The sequence below is a fragment of the Alligator mississippiensis genome, chromosome 12 (genome assembly GCF_030867095.1).
Source record: "Alligator mississippiensis isolate rAllMis1 chromosome 12, rAllMis1, whole genome shotgun sequence".
NCBI lineage: Eukaryota > Metazoa > Chordata > Crocodylia > Alligatoridae > Alligator > Alligator mississippiensis.
The window spans coordinates 4,712,558-4,731,322 of record NC_081835.1 but is presented as its reverse complement, the minus strand read 5'-3'; the positions used below and the strand labels follow the sequence as shown (position 1 = coordinate 4,731,322).

The 18,765-nt window shown below is 46.6% G+C and overlaps 1 protein-coding gene across 1 annotated transcript in view; it reads right to left on the bottom strand.

Moving 5' to 3' along the window:
• SLC25A26 (solute carrier family 25 member 26) overlaps positions 1-18,765 on the bottom strand; it is a 97,647-nt gene that overhangs the window by 13,134 nt on the left and 65,748 nt on the right. Inside the window, exons 6-7 of the mRNA XM_006271629.4 lie at positions 14,985-15,029; positions 2,465-2,534 (exon numbers count right to left, since the gene is read on the bottom strand). Of these exons, the coding sequence (XP_006271691.3) occupies positions 2,465-2,534; positions 14,985-15,029 (115 nt within the window). The remainder of the gene's footprint in view (positions 1-2,464; positions 2,535-14,984; positions 15,030-18,765) is intronic.

Sequence of the window (18,765 nt, the reverse complement as noted above, 5' to 3'; positions counted from 1 at the left end):
GTCCTGCTCTGCTCTCCCTTCATGCTATTCATGTGGCCCAAGGAGGAATAACTTGAATCAGTGCTTTTTCTTCCACTGCATTTCCTGCAGCCCTTGGCACAGGGGTCATGTCACTGGTGGGAATCAGCACAAGGACACGGCAATGGGGGCAGAGGGGAGGTGTCTCCTCCAATATACAGAAATGAAGGAAACATGAATGCACCATGGACGTAAGAAACACTAAGCAACTTAATCTGGCTTCTTGGGAGAGCCCTGACCTGCAATGTCATAGGCATTAATGAAACCGGCATTAATTCTTAAGAGAGAATTCAATATATTGATGCTGTCTGTTTCTTTTCCACCAACTAGTTACTGATGAGTAAGCTAGAAAATATCCAACCTACATTTTTAAAAAAAAAAGGGGAAGCCAAGTAGGATTTCTCATTTGGCTTCCTTCCTTTACCACCCTGGACCCCCAGGACCTTACAAGCGCTTTAGCAAATTTTGTGGTAAAGCAGAGCACGCAAGAGATGTATGAACCCAATATGTTTTTCTGTGTCTCAACACTATGCTGTGGTATTTGGAAACACGGCTATAGCACAGGGTTAGCCGGGGCTTGGATCAACTTCTTCCCTCTCCTTTCACGGGGGAATTCAGTGCGGTGAGCTGAAGGCCCTCTGGTACAATATACACATACTGTCACACTTAGAAGGTTTCAGGAGGGCCGGACTGGTTTTCATCCCTGCTCGAGCTCCTCATAAATTAGGTTCATTTTGCAAACAGAAGGCGGTAGCTCATTTGGATGGGGTCTACCTGCAGAATCCACAACTCAGAGACAGGGAAAATGGTTTTTCCACCGCCTCAGTGCCGTCGAGGAGTTGACATCTGCTGCAGAGGATGCCGGATGCAATGGCTAATTCAGCGAACATACGACTCCATCCAATTCAGGCAGGAGACAGGAGATACCAGAGCTGGGGCCTGTCCCAACGCCCTGCTGAAAGACTCCTCTTCATCCCAATGGGCTTAGAAGCAAGCAAGAAGGTGAATGAGAAAGAGGGTAAGACACGCCAGCAAGGAAAGCGTGGGAGGAAGAAGAATGAAGAGGCAAAGGTAAAGCGCCGTTGAGTCCAAGAGTAGAGTCAATGAAAGGTGGCTGGCAGTAGTTTAGTATTCAAAGAAAGAGGACTCAGACGCCAGAGTTTAGCTTTTGTGAACTATCAGCCTGCACATAGGCCTATATGCAGCTGAAGCCTATATGCACATAGGCCTATATGCACAGTGAAGCTGCTGTGCAGTACTGGGCATACCCCGCCGCTCCCCTTTATCTCAGGGTACCGAGTTTGTGTGCCCATACCCTTACTCCATGAGCAATGAGGGCCAGGGACTAACTCTTACTACGCATACACACAGCACCTAGCACAACAGAGCTCTGGGCATTGATGAGCAACTCGCTCTACACCAATGCTACCATTAACCATTACACCTAGTACTACTTGGTGGTAAAAAACTTCCTACCCCGCTAGAGGACCCTGGAGATACGCAGATTCTTGTTTTCAATGGTTTAAAGGCAATCGAGCGGCTTGCCTTTTGCAAAGCAGCAAAAGGATACGCTTTGTTTCTGATCGTGGCCATCTTCACAACCCCCGTTATGTCTTTTAAACAGGATTGATTTTTCCAGATATTCTGTTACCGATTTGGAACTGTAAACTCCCTGTTGCTTCCTTCGGGGAAACTGCTGGCCACTCTTCCCTTAATCTGGTTTGTCTATTAAGACGAGGTTCGGTTTTCCCCCTCCCTGTAGCTTGTCTGAGCCATTAATTAAGTGAATATTTTAAAAGTTATTTTAAACACCGACAGCAGGCCTCTTAAAGAATTCAATTAACTTTTGGCTTGTTTGGCAATAAATAGTGCAAGACTGCGGTCTGCCATTCTTTATTCGTGCTCTAGTGTCTCGAGATTGCCCAGATGTTTTGTCCGCCGGTTCCCCGGCATGGCAGGCTTTCGCCCGAGGGCTGCTGCAGTGCTACCCCTCTGCTCTCCCGACTCTAGTTAATCTCTGCTGCTGTCAGAGCTGTCAGGCAAATGGTGAATCACAGCCTCCCACCGCAATCCCCCCGAGCCCCCGAGGGACAGCCCGGGGCAGACAGCTGCACAAACCCGCACCCAACTAAGGCTCTTCTCATGCTGGATCTTACAAATCAAACTTGGAGATAATCTGAAAGCCTGACTGACAGGCCCAGCTCTGAGACAACAGAAATTTGTCAAAAACAAATTGGTTGTCTTTCAAGCGGACACCCTTCGCAGTATTTTTTCCCTCCCCCCGCCGCTGCGAAGAGACTTCCCTTCTCCCAACCAACAACTGGATCCTTTCTCCTCTAAACAAACTAGAATTACAAAAGAATGCTGTTCTGCTCTACTTAATAGATTTGCACATTTTTCCCTTTCTTCTTTAGCCTTTCCCAGTATAACATATAATCCTTTGCACCTGCAAAAGCTCCACAAACCGCCGACTGCCAAGAATCGACCATGTGACGCTGCTTCCACGACCAGAGATCCTGTGTTTAAAGAGAAAGGAAAATAAAAAAGTTATTAAATGTTTGGATCTGTCTGATCCCCATGTGGGTTAGCTCCAAGGATGGGAACTCAAGTGCAAAGCTATTTTTGCAGCATTTTTCAGTGATGTAATAAGTGCTTTTCCCCCCAAGGAACTTGTGTACTTGGACACGCAGATGGAGTGAGAAAGATGTCTGGAACTGAAGAGGGTTTGAAACAAATCATTTTCAGGGATTTCATATGTATGTCTTTAAGCCTGCAAGCAATGCAACTCGGCAAATATTTCGCGGATTTATTTTTCTTTTTTTGGCAGATAAAGCAAGGCAAAGCAGGACGTGGTAGGGGGAACATACAAAAACTAACATCAGTGCTGTCCGCATGTGCCAAACACCCGTACTTGGAAACAGAAAGCTCCAAGCTCAGTAAAATATGACCTATTTTCCACCCCCATTTGTGTTTCTTTAAAACAATTGCTCCAAGCCCAACACACTGTGCTGCAGGTGTGCCGCTGCTATTCACCAGTTGCATTGCAGACCATATGCTTTTCTTCCCCCACACACAGCTCTCATGCCATTTTAGATCATCGTTTATCTAAGGAAACAAAAAGAAAACCCCACTGACATGCATGGCGCTTCCAGCGTTAAGAGTCAGATGGGCAACGCTTGCTTTCCATCAGCAAGACAGAGCAAACCAAAAAGGACCGCTTCCCTGTTGTCCGGTCCTCTCCTCAACACCCAAGTTATTTAATCTTCACTGTTTCTATCTTGTCCTCTATTTGCTTCCTGAGTTTTTTGGAGCAGGGACTGTCACTTTATTGCATTCAAGTACGGTGCCTCGGAGCCTAATGGAGATCTTGTTCTCGGTCCCCTCTTGGCACTAAGATCACAGAAATAAATGAGGTTCCTATAAAATGAGCAAGTCCTTTTGCTTTTCCGAAGGGTGCACTTATGGAAGCTCTTTAATCCCGAGCTAGCTGTATGCTAAAGGCCTCTCGCAATCAAAGAGGTAACTCCGTCAGCCCAAGTCTTGTGACAGCAGCATCGGGCTCCTGATTAGGTGCAAACATCCCGGCGTGACTATCATGCCAGCTTTTATCCCTGGACGACTCTTCCATTGAACGCTATCTAGAGGCCTGCTCAGGTCACTTTATTGACCATGCTTACGGTTTATCTGCCCAATATACAACCCGAATGGTTGAACAACAAACAAATCACGATGCAGTTTGGTGTTTTGCCACAGCTAAATCGTTGCGGCTCTACTTTAGTACAACGTTATGGATTTCTCCCCCCCTTGAGCTGGCCATTCATTTCCCTATTGATTTAAACCATGAAAGGGGGCTTTTCAACATGGGTTGAAAAGCTGATATCATCCACAGCAGACAACCGAAGAAGAAAAGGCGTGCATTCATAATCTCCCAGAACCTTTGGATCTTCCTCAGAAATAACATACACAGTTTGCACACACACAATTTTTCATGCATTTCGTTCTTCCCTGGAGGTCATCTATGCTTCTGTCTAAGAAAAAAAGGGAAACATTTCCCTGAGCGACAGGTGAGACATCAGAGCCTAAATCACATTTTCAGAAGTGACTTAGGAGCTTCCCTGCCCTCTTTGAAAACAGGACTTGCACACTTCTCAGTGTTTTATTTTTCTTTAGATAATTGTGTGTCTTTAGATAACTGTGTGTAAAAGGACTGAGGCAACAAGAATGGATTTAGGGTAATAACGGGAGGACTGACTTAGGTAGCACGAGGCTACCCAACCTTATTCAAACCCCAATGAGTCTTTTCATCAGTACCAATGGGCACGCAATAAGGACCTAAACCAATAGATGAACATTACAGCCACATTTCAGAACAGCGACTTTATGGACAACTTTGGTGCAAGAAGTGGAAATCCAATGGACACCCTAACACCAGTATAACTTAGTAGAAACTGGTGTTGGCTTATGCTGGAAAAACTCAGGGTTAAAGCTATACTTTTATAAGGTACATGGGTATATGGGTGGGCAGGTACCATGGCAAGGTGCTGCAATAGCACTTCCCACCCCAGGATAGATAGTCATTTGTCTGCTCTGCACCAGGATAAATGGCATTGGTGCGTAAACCCAACATATTGGGTGTGCAGGTGCTCATTACTCATGTTATTACTGTACGATCTTACTCAATTCCTTTAGGAAGTTCGAACAAGAAGTGACCCTATTCATATTTAAACATTGACTTGCAAATTAAGTCGAACGTCCTCCTGTATGTTTATACGTTGCAGGTTGGAGAAGAGCCTGCCTAGTGATACAGCCAATTATATACACAGACGCAGTCAAGGCAAAGAAGGATTCATTCCTACAGTCTCTGGTTGTAACCGATAACAAGAACTATGCGGGATACAATACTGTTTAGTGGAGCGCAGCTAGGCCAATTCAATGAAATGAGGCAAAAGGAGAATTGAGACCGATCTCAGGAAGAACATTCCCTACCAGTGAGGTTTATTTAACCGTGGAGCAGCCTCTCGAGGGAAGATAGGAAAACCCTCTTATTTAAGTCATTTAAAAATAGACTGGAGAAGGCACTCAAGAGCATACTGTAGGGAAATAACCCTGCTTTGGCAGAGGCTGGACAAGATGAGCTAATACACTTCTTTCCATGTCTGATTTCTGAGATTCACATGGAGTTCCAATCCTGAACGTGCCAAAAACCGAGCAAAACGGGGAAGAGGTGCATCCATCTGAAGGAGGGGAAACTAAAAGGAGCAAGCACCGCGGGCCAAGAAAGCAAGCGTTCGTTGTTTTTTCCATCTAGACTTTGCTTCTCCTAATCCAACATGGTTTGCAGATCAAGCTGACATTTGGAAGGTCATATGTTGAATTCCGGTAGCCCCGAGATCAGGTAATTCTCATGGTTTTAGAGTTGGTTTACAAGTTGACCGTCTACAAGGAGATCTCCCGTTTCCCTGGATTGAGCCTGATCCAACCAACACCCAATTTGATGTCACTGTTGCAAAATGAAGTGGGGAGCCTAACAGATCCTCATGGATAAAGGCATGAACACATTATACTGTAAAGGAAAGAGCAATAGAAGTAAAAGGGGAAAATGGGCACAGAAAGGTGAATGGACTTGACCCTGGGTCACATCACAAGCTAATTAGACCCAAATCCTAGTTTGGAGTGCTACCCGCTACAAGAACATTAGCAAACGCCAACAGGGACCAAAGCCTTTGTAATTAATGTAATGATATTACTTTAAAAAAAAAGTTTGTCTAATGGGATACCATAAATACCCTGAATTATGAGCAACAATTTGGTCAGCTTGTTTCTCCAAGCAGTTCCTGTTTCGTTACCCAAGGCATGCCCTATTGAAGGCATGTGGAATATAATAGTGAGGGTTTTTTTCCTTTTGAGGGCAGTACCCATTCCCACCAGGGTTCCCCAAGCCGGAAAGCGAACGACGGCAAGCACTTGCTCTCAAGCAGCCGCCATGCCAAGCCTGTGTCATGTGTATCCTATTAGGCAGAGGGCTGAATAGAAGACTTTGTTTTCCACTTCAAAGGACCCCATCCCAATCTCTCGCTCTTCCCTTATGAATAACAAATTGGAAATAAATCTGCTGGCCCAAGTACATGGAAAAACTCACACAGGCAGGGCCCTCCGCAGCTTCCCAAGCTCAAGCCCATGCTAATTTTCTGTAAACCCTTTTCTGGGATATAGACGTCGAGCTGACTGCACGCTTCTGCACCAGCAAAACGATACGGAGAGGCGTGCTCAGGGGAGGGACAATGCAGATTTTGACCCGTTCTCAGGGAGACTGGGACTTTACAGGAGCAGGTCTCGTCGCACAGATGCAGACCCATGCTTCTTTCTTTTCTTCCTCAATGCTCCCCTCTGTTCCCACGAACCACAGTCTTCCAGAAATCCCATTGTTTTCCTACTTATCGTCTAGCCATGGTGCGGTCGGCATTACAGCAATACTCAGAACGTGGGATGTGGTTACAGCATCTCGCTGCAGCGACAGAAGTGCGAGTTCAAGCCCCGCTCTGGACTCGAGCCAAAAGCCGCCCCAGCTGCCTGGTGGTTCAGACTGGGGAGTCAAAGGCAACTGACTGGAAGTGAGTCTGGCCACGTCATTTGCTTGGGTATCACCGGCTACAGACACTGATGTGCCTTAATCACCAAAGCCCCAAGCAAGGCTGCTAGGCTCTGGAGACGCACTGGGCATTGCTGAGGCTGGGCCCAAATCTTGCAGCTTTGAGGCAAGATGGATCTTTCCATCCAGCTGTGCAGCTGCAACTCCCATCTGGAGTCCAGTCGGTTCACAGACCTTTTCCCTGCCCTTGACCAAGGTGACCCTGCCCCGCTCGTGCCCACGGGGAACACGGGGCAGCATTAATTGCCACTCCCCTGCTGCCAAATTTCTAGACTTATGTGAATCCCCGTGGGCCAGAAATCTTGGGCTGTATGTGCTAGATTGGCATGGATTAGGCTGTTTGTGTGCAAAATCCACCACCTCCCACTTCATTGCTTCCCCTTCCTCCGCAGGCCCCCATTCCCTCTTGTCTTATTCGCACACCGCAAGCTTTTGGGGGGACGGGCACCACTCTTTTCTTCTGACTGCATGCAGTTTAGGTCACTCTGAATTACGGCCGTGCACAGACAGCAAGGGAGAGGCGACCCGGCAGCAAGGAATTCCAGTCAATTAGAGCTTGACGAGCAGATCGGTTTCAAAAGGAGCAGGAACAGCGGCATCAGAGAGCACGAGAGAGAACTGGGTCAAATGCAGATGCCTTATTACACATGCAGCTTGAAGGAGCCAAGCAGGGCTTGTGGCGTCCTCTCAGCTTGAAGCCTGCAACTGAGACAGCTTCTTTTCCAATGTCCCAATTGATTCCAATTATAAACATTAGCATACTAGATTAATTTGCTGCTCCGGGTCCTTTTGTTTGAGTCGGTGAAGGCCAGGAAAGCAGACTGAAATCCTGCCTGAACGAGCTGCTTTGTCTTTTGATCCTGGGGAGTGAAAGACAAACAGTCCAGGGGTTCATCTTTGCAACGTGAGGTTTTATTTGCAACGCTGCGATCGGTACGGTCCTTATAGATACAAATCCGCTCGCTAGAGGAGATGCAGGAAATCCGTAGGCAGGCTTTTTTTTTTTTGGTACGTCCCGTGGAAAAGCAAACGGGCTGCAGTCATGTAAAAACAGCCTGCTCGGCGAGTGTGTGCGCATATGCACAGCATGTGTGTGCATCGTCTTCCAGCGAATACGCTCGCCTAAACATGGGAAAAACGCTACAGGCCAAGTTCACTGTTGACATAAACACGGAGACTCCTTTCAGGCTTAATGGAACTGCGCTCGCCTATGCCAGCAGTGAGTCTGGCCCTGCATCTCAAATCCCACCCAAATCCCAGAGAAATGGAAAGAAAAAGAACAAAAAGCTGGCCTAGCTGCAACATGTTCAACCGCTTCAGACTGCTCCCCACCATGCAAAACTGTGCTGCTGTTTCCATCCCCTTTCAACATCGCTGCTAACTAGAGCACCTACACTGCTGCTCACGGCTTGTAAACACCCCCTGCTTCCAGGCTGGAGGGAAACAGGAGCTTCAAAGAGCTCGGTGGTCTTTTAGACTGGGTCTGGCAAGAGACAACAGCTAGATATTCCAGGTGCAACACGTCGGACCCAACTGCGGTGCCCTAATCATTGAGTTTAGTCCCCCAGTGGTACCACTCATTTCAACAGCAGGCTCACTGATGTCAATGGGACCGCTTGCGTCCCGACACACCATTCAGTGCAAACAAGAGGTGAGCAATCTGGCCCTTTATCTGGCGTGGGTTTGACGTCTGCCCCTTCCAACAAATGCACCAGCACTAGCCCTGCTTTTTCAGGACGTGTCCGTACGGCTCCAAGAAATGAGTGCGTGTGTTCCCCTCCCCTCCGTGCAGATGCTGGCCAAGCGTGCCTTCGCCAGCCTTTGCATGGCTGGGGGAATGACAGCTATTGTGACACAAATCGAGTGCGGTTTGCTTGTCCAACAGCTGTTGGCTGCATTGTTCTTGTGTGGGGAAAAACGTCACCGGTTTGCTAATGGCAGGCCTGTCCCCGATTGGCTGCGAGTTACTTCATGCCTTGAAACGGTGCCCTCAAAATCTGGTTTCGTGATGTAACACCTAAGCCAAAGGCAGGCACGTTAGTATTATTTAGCAGTTAGTCCCCAAATCAGCCTGATCATTACTCAAGCGGGAAGGGAGGGACGGTAGAATAATTTACACAGCCAGCAAGGAAGTGGGCTTAAAGCTTGGTCTGGGTTTCATTTGCACTTGATTTAAAAATGGAATAAGGTGCAGCAAAAAGAAATGCAAGGGTATTTCTCCCCCACTCTTCCCTCCAGCACCCCAGGGAGACCCATTCTGGGTCCAGTTTGGCCGGATTCTTCAACAGACTCTTTATTTTGGCCCTAGATAGGTTGCGGGGGCAGATATGCCCCTACAAGCGGCCTGCTCATCTCTAATAAGAAAGCAAAGGTCTTGGCCATGGCACGGGAAGGAGGTATACAATATCTCCTTGGTGCCAGCTTTTTAAGGAGTCCACCACAGGACTCCAGCATCGCATCTCAGCTTCGTTCCCCCCTTTGCACGCCCCCTGAATATCACTCCGTGGTGGATTTCAAAGGGTCCATGCTTGATCCTGGGTGCCCAGGGGCAGCTAGGCAGTGCAGTCTAGGGCAGGCTTCACTGGGGAGCTAAATGTAGGATTTCTTGCCCTGCGTTGCAGAGGCCATCAGACAACGTGAGCGTAACCGTTCGTTCTGACCTCAAAACCCAGGAATGCCTTGCTCATCTCAGCTCCGACCTGCCCGGGGAGGATGCACAAGGCTCCTGGTTTTGTTTTCCCTTGATTTGGAAACTTTAGGCTGTTTCGCAAAATGGGACTTGCCTTCTCCCCCATTCCTGCCTGCCTGTTCCCTCCATGTGAAACACCAAGTGGGGATGGCGAGGGCGGTGGTGTTCAGACACACAAAACACCAGCAAGGCTCTGTGGAGATCCTTCCCCATTTATAATCGGTGCCAGAGTAATTCTTGCTGGTTCTGAAGTGCAGCCAACATGCAGGGAGATAAAATCAAGAGGAGAGAGTCTTGTTTCCTGCAAGAGAAAGGTTCATTCCACAGAGATCCTGACTATCCCAGGGATATCCATCCACCGAGCCGCTCGTTAACACTTTGCTGCCAATCCCACGCAGCCCTCTCGCAGGAAAGGATGCTGCCATTCTCCAAGCCGGAGGTCATGCATCCTCACTTTCAGGTCTGTGTGCTTGTTTTCACTGAACAGGTACCTTAAATTTCTGCATCAATGACGCAGAAGTCGAGACAGCTGTGATTCCTGCCGGCGAGGCTTTCCAAAAAATAAAAATGATGGGAGTTGAAGATGTACCATGGCAGATGTGTGTTGCATTTTGTGAATGGCTGAGATGATCGGTGTGTGGAACAAAAAGATGATAACACGGAGTGTATCATAGTACTTAGTATCATAGTACTTGGGGTCAGAAGGGACCTAAACAGATCATCAGGTCTGACCCCGATGGCAAAAGTGAGCGGGCAAAAAAAAGTCACAGCCATCTGCCCAATTTGAGGGGCACAGAAGAGAAAGATTGACTAGACTCACTGTGACTCAGTCAAGGCTCAAAAAAATGAGTTCCTGCCATTTGGGATTCCCATCTGAAAGAGTTGTGAAGTTGGAAATGTTGATGCACAGCCCAGGGGAGTTTCCCTGTTGGAAATGCCGGTGCGCAGCCCATGGGACCAGCTCCGAAACGATTCCAAAACCACTTTCAGAAAACCCATCGTGGTACCTCCACTGGCGCGCAATGGCCCGAGACTGGCCTATATGAATGCCCATCTCCATGAGCCAAGCTGTCACAGCAGCATCAGCTTAAGTGCTTGTGCCAGGTCACCCTGCCCCTTTGCATTGCAGGGGCTCGTGCCGTTTACAGTGACCCTTGTTGGGATTCCTGCTAAAAGCCTCAACGCCAAGTTCACGGCACCTCCCTTTTTTATTTTTATTTTTTTTAATTCAACGAGCAGCCAAAACCATCATGCTCTCCTCCATATCTGGGGGAGAGGAAGGGGCTGGAGGTGTTAAACATAAATAATAGGACTGGGCTTCCTGCACTATAAAACCAGGCAACATGCCTCTGCCAATATAAAGAGTGGATTTTAAGAAGTCCCTGGAGTTTCTTTTACTACTTTTTCAGACGCTCAGGCTGAAGAGAAAGGTCTATTAACCAACTAGTTCCAGCCTGGATGTGATAGCTGCATCAATGCAAGCCACAGACAAAGCATTTTGTGTTTTGAGCGCTAAATTGGTACCTCTTGCCAGTCCTCTCAATACCCACTTGGTTAGTGCCTGCTGTGTAAGGGACTCCATAGTATGTGCACAATATTCCCCGCTGGCACGCTAATCCCCTTGCCATTCCAGCGCTGCGGTATGTCAGCGTACCCCTCGGTCCGGGAAGCAGGGTGGCCTCTCTGTATTTGCAGACGTGCTTGTAACAGCTGAAACCCAGGCTGTAGAACAAATGGCAAGGAACAGCCTAGCCTATGGCTGCTTGGGGCAAGGCAGATGCAGAATGGATTACAGGAACACGTGTTTTCTCTCCTGCCTCAGACTGCTGCGGGCTGTGACCGACACCTGATGTCTTGAGGGAGACTAACCCCTGCTCCCCAGCAAAGCACCCATCCGCGCGTGCTTTGCAAGGGAACGTATTTGCACGATCCCTGCAGCGATTAGCTCATGCGGAGGCGCAGAAGGCTGAACCCTCCGGTTATCTGTTTATACAAGTGCACGTTTTATTAAGGGTGGTAACGCTATCCAGCCGCAGCGTCTGAGTCATTTGCCTGCAGTAATGAGTTGACCCTTTCTATACAACATACGCTTATCGGTCCTTTTACTGAGGGTGTTTCATCCCCTGTCGCAAGCACCTGTGTTAAATGCAGCACAGGACAATCCCGTCCATGGTATCTAAATCAAGAGATAAAGGCTCCTGTGCTGTTGCTTTGTGCTGTCTCTCTCGCATGGCCTTTACTCTCCTGTCTCCCTTTCAAAGCCCCGGTGGGAAGATCTGCCATTGAGTCATCCTGTTCAGGCGGCTGCTTCCCACGTTCTCATAGCTGATGGGGCCAGAGCTATTTTTCCCCCCCTCCTTTTTTGTACCGTCAGGGATTTTTAAAGAGCTCTGTAAAGGGCTCCTGCTTTCACCGCTGTGGCTTTCGAGTGACAAAGCTTGAGCTCTCATGAAATGCAAGTGGCTGAAGCATGCAAGACCGGCTGCAGGATTCCTACGCTAGGCGCCCACGCTCTCTGTACTCAAATGGATTGCAGTCCACTTCGACTGGACACAGGTACCAAGCCACTGAGATTAAACATGCCATCTAATCCTAAATGGCTCGCCTATTTAGCCAGCTCAGGTCAAGCTTGCCTTCTAAACAATATATTTTTACTGCCATAGCCACGTGAACATTAGCTGAAACAGCTTTACGTTCTGGGAACAGCTACATCATGATCCTGCTTTTTGTGGTTTTGCAGAGAACAAAGCCCCTCCCCCACAGTGGGGTTTTTTTAATTATATGCTTAATTTCTGGAAAATAAAATGCTGCTGCACCAGCGATTCCTAGGTCACACCGATTCTGCTGTAGAAACGCAGACAGAGAACATTTCATGTGTGCTGGCATAAAACCTGATTCCTAATAAGGTACTGGAGTCACCCTGGGCCATGGCATAACAGGCTCTGGAAGTATGGTGATAAGCAAAGATCCTGATTTTCTCTAGTTTAAAAAAATCCCCAATTTTCAGATTAAAAAGGGTAATCCCAAATCCACATTTTTCCATGATTAAAAGGAAATGCCACTCATATCTATATCTAGAGACAGGGGTTACTCCCTGAATGGAGATCTCATGAATGTACTTGCAGTACTGCCAGTGCTGATGGATAGATATTTCCTTTTAATCATGGAAAAATGTGGATTTGGAGTTATGTTTTTATATCTGAAAATTGTGGATTTTTTAAAATCAGCAAAAGTCAGGATCCCTGGTGATAAGCACAGTGTGCTGCAATGCTTACAGCACTCAGGGCAAAGCAGCTGGTTGTTACTATACTCCTTCTCAGTCTTTTGCTCCTACCTTGCACCCCTGTACCTAGGGTCCTTTCTTGCACCTAGCACAGGACTAGCAATGGACCTGGATGATCGTCCATTCAAACAGGGGGACTCAACAACAACTACTATCTGGTCACAGCTCAGGGGAACCACGTTACCCAGCCTGGACCAGGTGGCTTTGCTGGCAGAATGCCGGTTCGACAGGTACAAGCGTGTATCCACATTCAGGGCTCCCCGGGAGGGGAAAACCCCACCTTTCTGCTGGCAAAGAACCTCTTTAAGCAACAAAAGGCTTCTGCTGCTGTGTGGCAACTAAGAGCAAGCAAGCGTAGACATATGCACATCTTTTGGCCTCTTCAGATGCCGTTGCCTTTCCAAGGTGCACTGCCGGCACAGAGCCTGCCCTATGCTGCCAGACTTGCTGGTGGCAGAAGCAGCCTAGCGTTGAAAAGGCAGAAGCAAAAGATCCTGTGACAAGGAATGGCCCTGAGAGAGAGGTGGAAGGTCTCCCAACAATGAGGAGAGCAGATGACATGAGAACCAGAAGGCAATGCTGGGGGATGAAAGAGGAGGAGGAGAAGAAAGGGCTGACCAAAGCCCAAAGGGCTCAGCAAGGGGTATGAACAGTACAGAGACTATTTGGCATGCCTGAGTCACAGATCTGCACCCTCTGGCATCTTGCCCGAGTCAACTGCAACTGGTGTTACAAATTCTCTGCAAGGTCTGACCCTGGCTTTAGCTACCATGTGGTCCTCAAAAGGGAAAAAGATGACAATCCTGGGGGTCAACAACTTCTCTGGATTCCCAAAGGGACATCCAATAGCTGCTGGTGAAATTTTGGGGCCAAGGGACTTGGGCTGTGGTGTCCTCTTGCTCAGGAAGATCTGTATTTGGACTGTGGCTACTAAGGGCAGTCCCAGTGGGGCACTTGTGGGGGTCCTCTACATGCTCTTCCCTGGTTGTAAACAGTTAGAAGATGGGATTTTCATCCCTCAGCTCTACCTGTGCATGACTTTAAAAATGTCCCAATCCCTGTGGGAATCCCAGCAGCAAGAATGACTTGGGGACCATAGTCAATAATTTTTTCCCCCTTTATTAGCTCTCTATTATTTCAGAGTGTGCAAAACTCACCCCCTTCGGCCTCCTAAGGACAGGATGGATTAAAGAACTGATAATGGAGCATGCATTTTGATAGCTCACTGGTTTGAACCAAGCCCTGGCTGGTCATGAATGAAAATCAGTAGCATCTGACAGCTGTCCGGTGGTTAATGGAAAATTATTCTGTGGCCTCCACCAAGTGCCAAGTGAGTAAATGCTCAAGATATCAAAACCCACTGGCACAACAAGCACTAACCATCACTTAGTTCGGGGGCTAGTGTTGGCTTCAAACCTGGACTAGGGATCTGGTCTTGAAGTGCTGCCATCAGGCCAAGGTCCATGCACATTTGTGAGTCAAGACAGGAGAAACTAGCTATCCTGTTGCTACGCTTTCTGTTGTCAGCCCAGCCAAGAGCCCCTCTTCTTTCAAAAATATATATATACATCCAACATCCACTCTCCTTCTGCCTCATATAAATACAAAGGAGCTGCCTGCAACATTTTAAATGTTTGCAATAGCGCTTTACATTTCTATTCTCTCTCACAACCCAGGACCTCAGAAGCACTTTGTGAACATTAAATTCCCCCACAGCCATCTGAGCTGGGAGCCAAAAGAAGGCCCAGAGAAGCCACGCAACTTGCCACGGCTTTGCAAGCAGAGCTGGGGGCAAATCCAGGCTCACAAACTCTTAAGTTCATGGCTTGAAGGATGGCCTGGTAGGATGGCCAGGAATTTCTCAGGACCTAAAAAAAAATGATCAACTGCTTGGGATAAATTCATAAAAGTTTGCATTATGCAGAAGGACTTCCCTCTCAAAGTATCACCTGTTATACACCTTCTCTAGAGGAGACTTTCAACCAGACAGTACAAAGCTGATGGGAATACCTCTTTGCCATGAATGAGAAGGTCTCTTATATGGGAGAATAGACTTAGTCCTCTTTGCACTGTCCCAAGTTTCCTGCTTGCATCGACTTTTAGACAAGCTTGATGGTTCCCAAACTACTTCTATTGCTATCCCTCATTCGGACAGCAAATAAAACTGTCTTAATTTTCAGCGCACGGTACTAGCATCTCTTTGCACAACAGACATCAGTGCTACAGTAACTGGCATTTCCCAGGTGTTCCAGCAAGTAGCCTTTATGAGCTCTGATGGGTACATCCACGTGACAGCCCAGTGTATGGGGAGGGGCGAGGGTTAATTTATCTTCAGCGTATCTTACCTTTAAAGATTCCCAAATGGGAAACTGCACCAGAGAGAAGGGAATCTGCATGGAGAAAAAGAAAAGAAAAAAAAATATTTCAGAAGCAAATTGGGTTGGCAAGCTAAATTAGGAATGCTCCGTGAACTGCAGCTTATTACATTTATAAATCTTTACGGATTACTTTATGCACACTGTTGTTGGAGAATGGGTTTCACAAAAGCAGTTTTTACTTGGTTTATTGCATGCCCTGCCAAGAGGTTAATGTATCGTTACCTGGGTGGCCGGGAAGAGTAATAAGTAGTATGATCTAGTACAGGGAACTTCTCGGTACGACTCGCTGCCAAAGAGGCCACCGGGCTGGCTCAAGCACACCTTGGATGCACAAGGATCCTTGGATGCACCTTGGGTTATTTGACCCCAGCAGTCTTTCCTGCCCAGAGCAAGGGGGCTGGACCCGATGATCTCGCAAGGTCCCTTCCAGCCCTAAATTTCTGTGAATCTGTGAAGCAATGCACCTCTAAGGCCACAAGCACAGCCTGGGAAGGGATTGCTGGGTGACGTACACTGTCACAAGAGTTCATCTGAAAGCTCAGTTCTGCTCCAAATGGGATGCATGGAAAACAGCAGTGGGGGGTTTCCACATTCATGATCTCCTGATGACTATAAAGCAGATCAGTTTAAAGCAGAAATGACCTGAGGATACCTGCCAACACTGTAAATCCAGCCTGGATTAGGAGGGGGGGAAATCTCAGTTCTCCTCTTGCATCACCTATAGTGCTGGTGCAGAATAACACGGACCACGGACATATGGTCTCCTTACATTTCCAAATTCTTGGCTTTCTGTTTTTCCCATTCCTGTATTTTTATGCTGTGCTTTTTTTTTTTTTTTTTTGCTTGTTTGGCAGGTATTTTGCGGGGGGGAGGTGGTACTGTGTATGTTATTTTATTACTTTTATGAATGGCTGATATGCCCTTTGCTGTGAAAGGCAGTATGCATTCAAAAATATACCATTTCTATTTCCTATTTATGTTGTAGTAGCTGCTATCAGACATCATCGTAGACCAGGGCCCTATAAAGTGAGAATGGGACTCACTTTATAGGAGTCCTGTCCCAAGAGTTTCTATTTAAGTATAGGACACACGACAAAAAAGGTAAAACCCAGACAGATAGAGGAGCACAAAAACCCACAATGTCAGTACTCCCGCGACCGATATAGTGACAAGCCCCAGTTTGTAGACACTCCCAGCATTCAACAGGACAGGAGCAGACCTTTTAAATTGTACGCTGTGATGTATGTCAGATACGGTGTAACTTAAGTTATCAGTAGATTAGAAACATTGCTTACGTGTGCGTCTAAGTCTCATTAAATCTAAATTCAAATCTACATCTGGGAAGTCTGAACGGGTCCAAAAAAAAACACGTTACATTTATCCAACATCACAAGAGTTAAAGAACCGCCTGGTTCATTGTGTGGCTACTAATGATTAATAAATGAGACGAATCAGTTCATCTCCCAGGCAAAACTAAGCTTGACAGACACCTGCCACAGAAAATTTGTTATCTATTCAGGCAGGAAACGGCAGTGAGAAGAAATCAATGTCACCGCTGTACATTGAGCTGACAAACTGAAATCTCAGAGGAAGTTTGTCATCTTGAACGATGAGCAGGATCCCAGGTGGCATCTCAAAGCCCTGCCAGAAAGGTCAAACACGGTTCTTGGTTATCGGGCCCCTGAAATTCTAGCGCTGCAATTCAATTTCTTGTTCGATATGGGGTGAAAAAAGTCCAGTTACTTGACAGTAACGCAGAGTAATATATTTATGAGAAGATCTATATCCCCTTGCTGCTGCATCACTGTTCAGCGGGAGTTAAAGAGCATGGTTTCTTTGCACTGCAAAATGGAAAGCAACATAACCTCCCAATAAAAGCCGCTGCCGTGCCTTCAGTTTTCTTAAAGAGAGAAAAGGAAATCCTCTATGCTCAGCTTATATCTAACCAAACAGGGCTCCCCAGCATACGCTGCCGTCAGAAGGTTTTCCCATTGCACTTGATGTGGCAAAAATATCTAGACGTTAAAGACGCTTTCCAAATAAAGCCTTCTTATCTCTATTGCCAGCCAGAAGCATTTCAAAAATCACAGTGGAAACAGGTCTAAAGTTTCAATTTGATTTTCACCATTTGGGCTGGCCGTTTACTTTCTGCATCCTACTCTCCAGAGACGGTGGAAGGAGATACGGATGTTTAATCACCACATTTCAATTCCTCGTACACCTCATAAGATGCTGCAACATGTGGGTTTGCAAACCAGCTGGGGAGGGGTGATAACTTATCGGTCGGGTTATGCAGAGGTGTTTGTACAGCCAAGAGGCTTGCAGGATTTGGGCTGAAATCCTCATAAGTCAGGTCTTAGTTGAATTTTAAGCTTCAATTTTATTTATTTTTTAAAGACATTGCATCCTGGTCTGATCTGTTCGGCAATGTGCCCATTAAAAAGAAATAGAGTCAGCACACCCCACACGATGACTGCATCCAGAGACATTTCTTTACAAGGGGAATTCACGGAGCGATGAAAAATTGGCTATCTTTGTCACCACCCTTTTTACAGCCAGGCTACGAACAAGGGAATAAAAGCCTTCATGCCAGAGATGCTTCTCCTCCATTTGAAAGTTTATGACATTTTTTAATTTGAGTGCATGTGTTATCTTTCTTCAACCCCCCCCCCCAAACTTTCAGAAACAGAATAGAGAATTGAATCGCACCCCGCTGGGCAATGATATTTGTGCCTGAAATAGGTTAAGGCAACAATGGAAATGTGGTCCACACATGTGGGAAGCGCTGGCTAGATCTACCAATCTCCCATTTGACGTCTGCATGAAGTAGACAGAGAAGACCAGTTGCCTCCTCATGCCTGGCTTGATGCGATATAACTGCCCCATTGTTTGCTCAATAGAGTTAAATCTTACACAGATTCAAAAAGAAATGCTCCGGGACAGCTGTGAATTATTATTCTAAAATGTTTTACAGATTAACAACACTGACAGTTTCTCTGGGCCCTGCATTCCTTAACAGCCAATATCCAATTTATTGCAACAAATGGTGCACATTTTTATTGCTGATTTTACTGTTGCTTAATTTTCCTGAGTCAGGTGGATTTACACAAATGGGATGTTTAAAGCCAGAAGTTCTAAAGGCTCACATTAAAAAAAAAAAAAAATCACATGGCAAAGTCAGAGGAAAAGACAAAAATAAAATAAACCTGTTTTAAAAATCAAATTGCAAGCACTGTGTGTGTTGCCTAAAAGCTGGGAAGCATTCGGCAGGCAGCGTTTAATTAAGAGAAATGCAAGGAGGAAGTTAGAACAACGGCTGTCTGAAGGAGTCAGTGCCAGCGCTGAAGTGCTGATACTCTTCCTAGCAATAAAACGGAGTTTGTCAGCAATTTGGAACTGATCGGGCCGATGCTGTGATGCTAATTCACAACCCAATCACTTCCAGAGGGAGACTCGGCAGCCAGACAGCAGGAGTACTATGTCCAAGGTGTGGCAAAGAGAGAGTGAGAGAAAAAAAAAGGAAGAAAAAAGAAGAAAAAAAGGAAGAAAAAAGAAAAAAAGAAGAAAAAAAGGAAGAAAAAAGAAAAAAGAAAGAGGAAGAAAAAATAAAAAAAGAAAAAAAGGAAGAAAAACGAAAAAAAGAAGAAAGAAAAAAGACGGACAGACCCAGGCCCTTCAAAACTGGAATTCCCTTCAAACTGCTAGAATTCTTTCACATAAAGAGGAAACAGATGTCCACGGCTGGAAT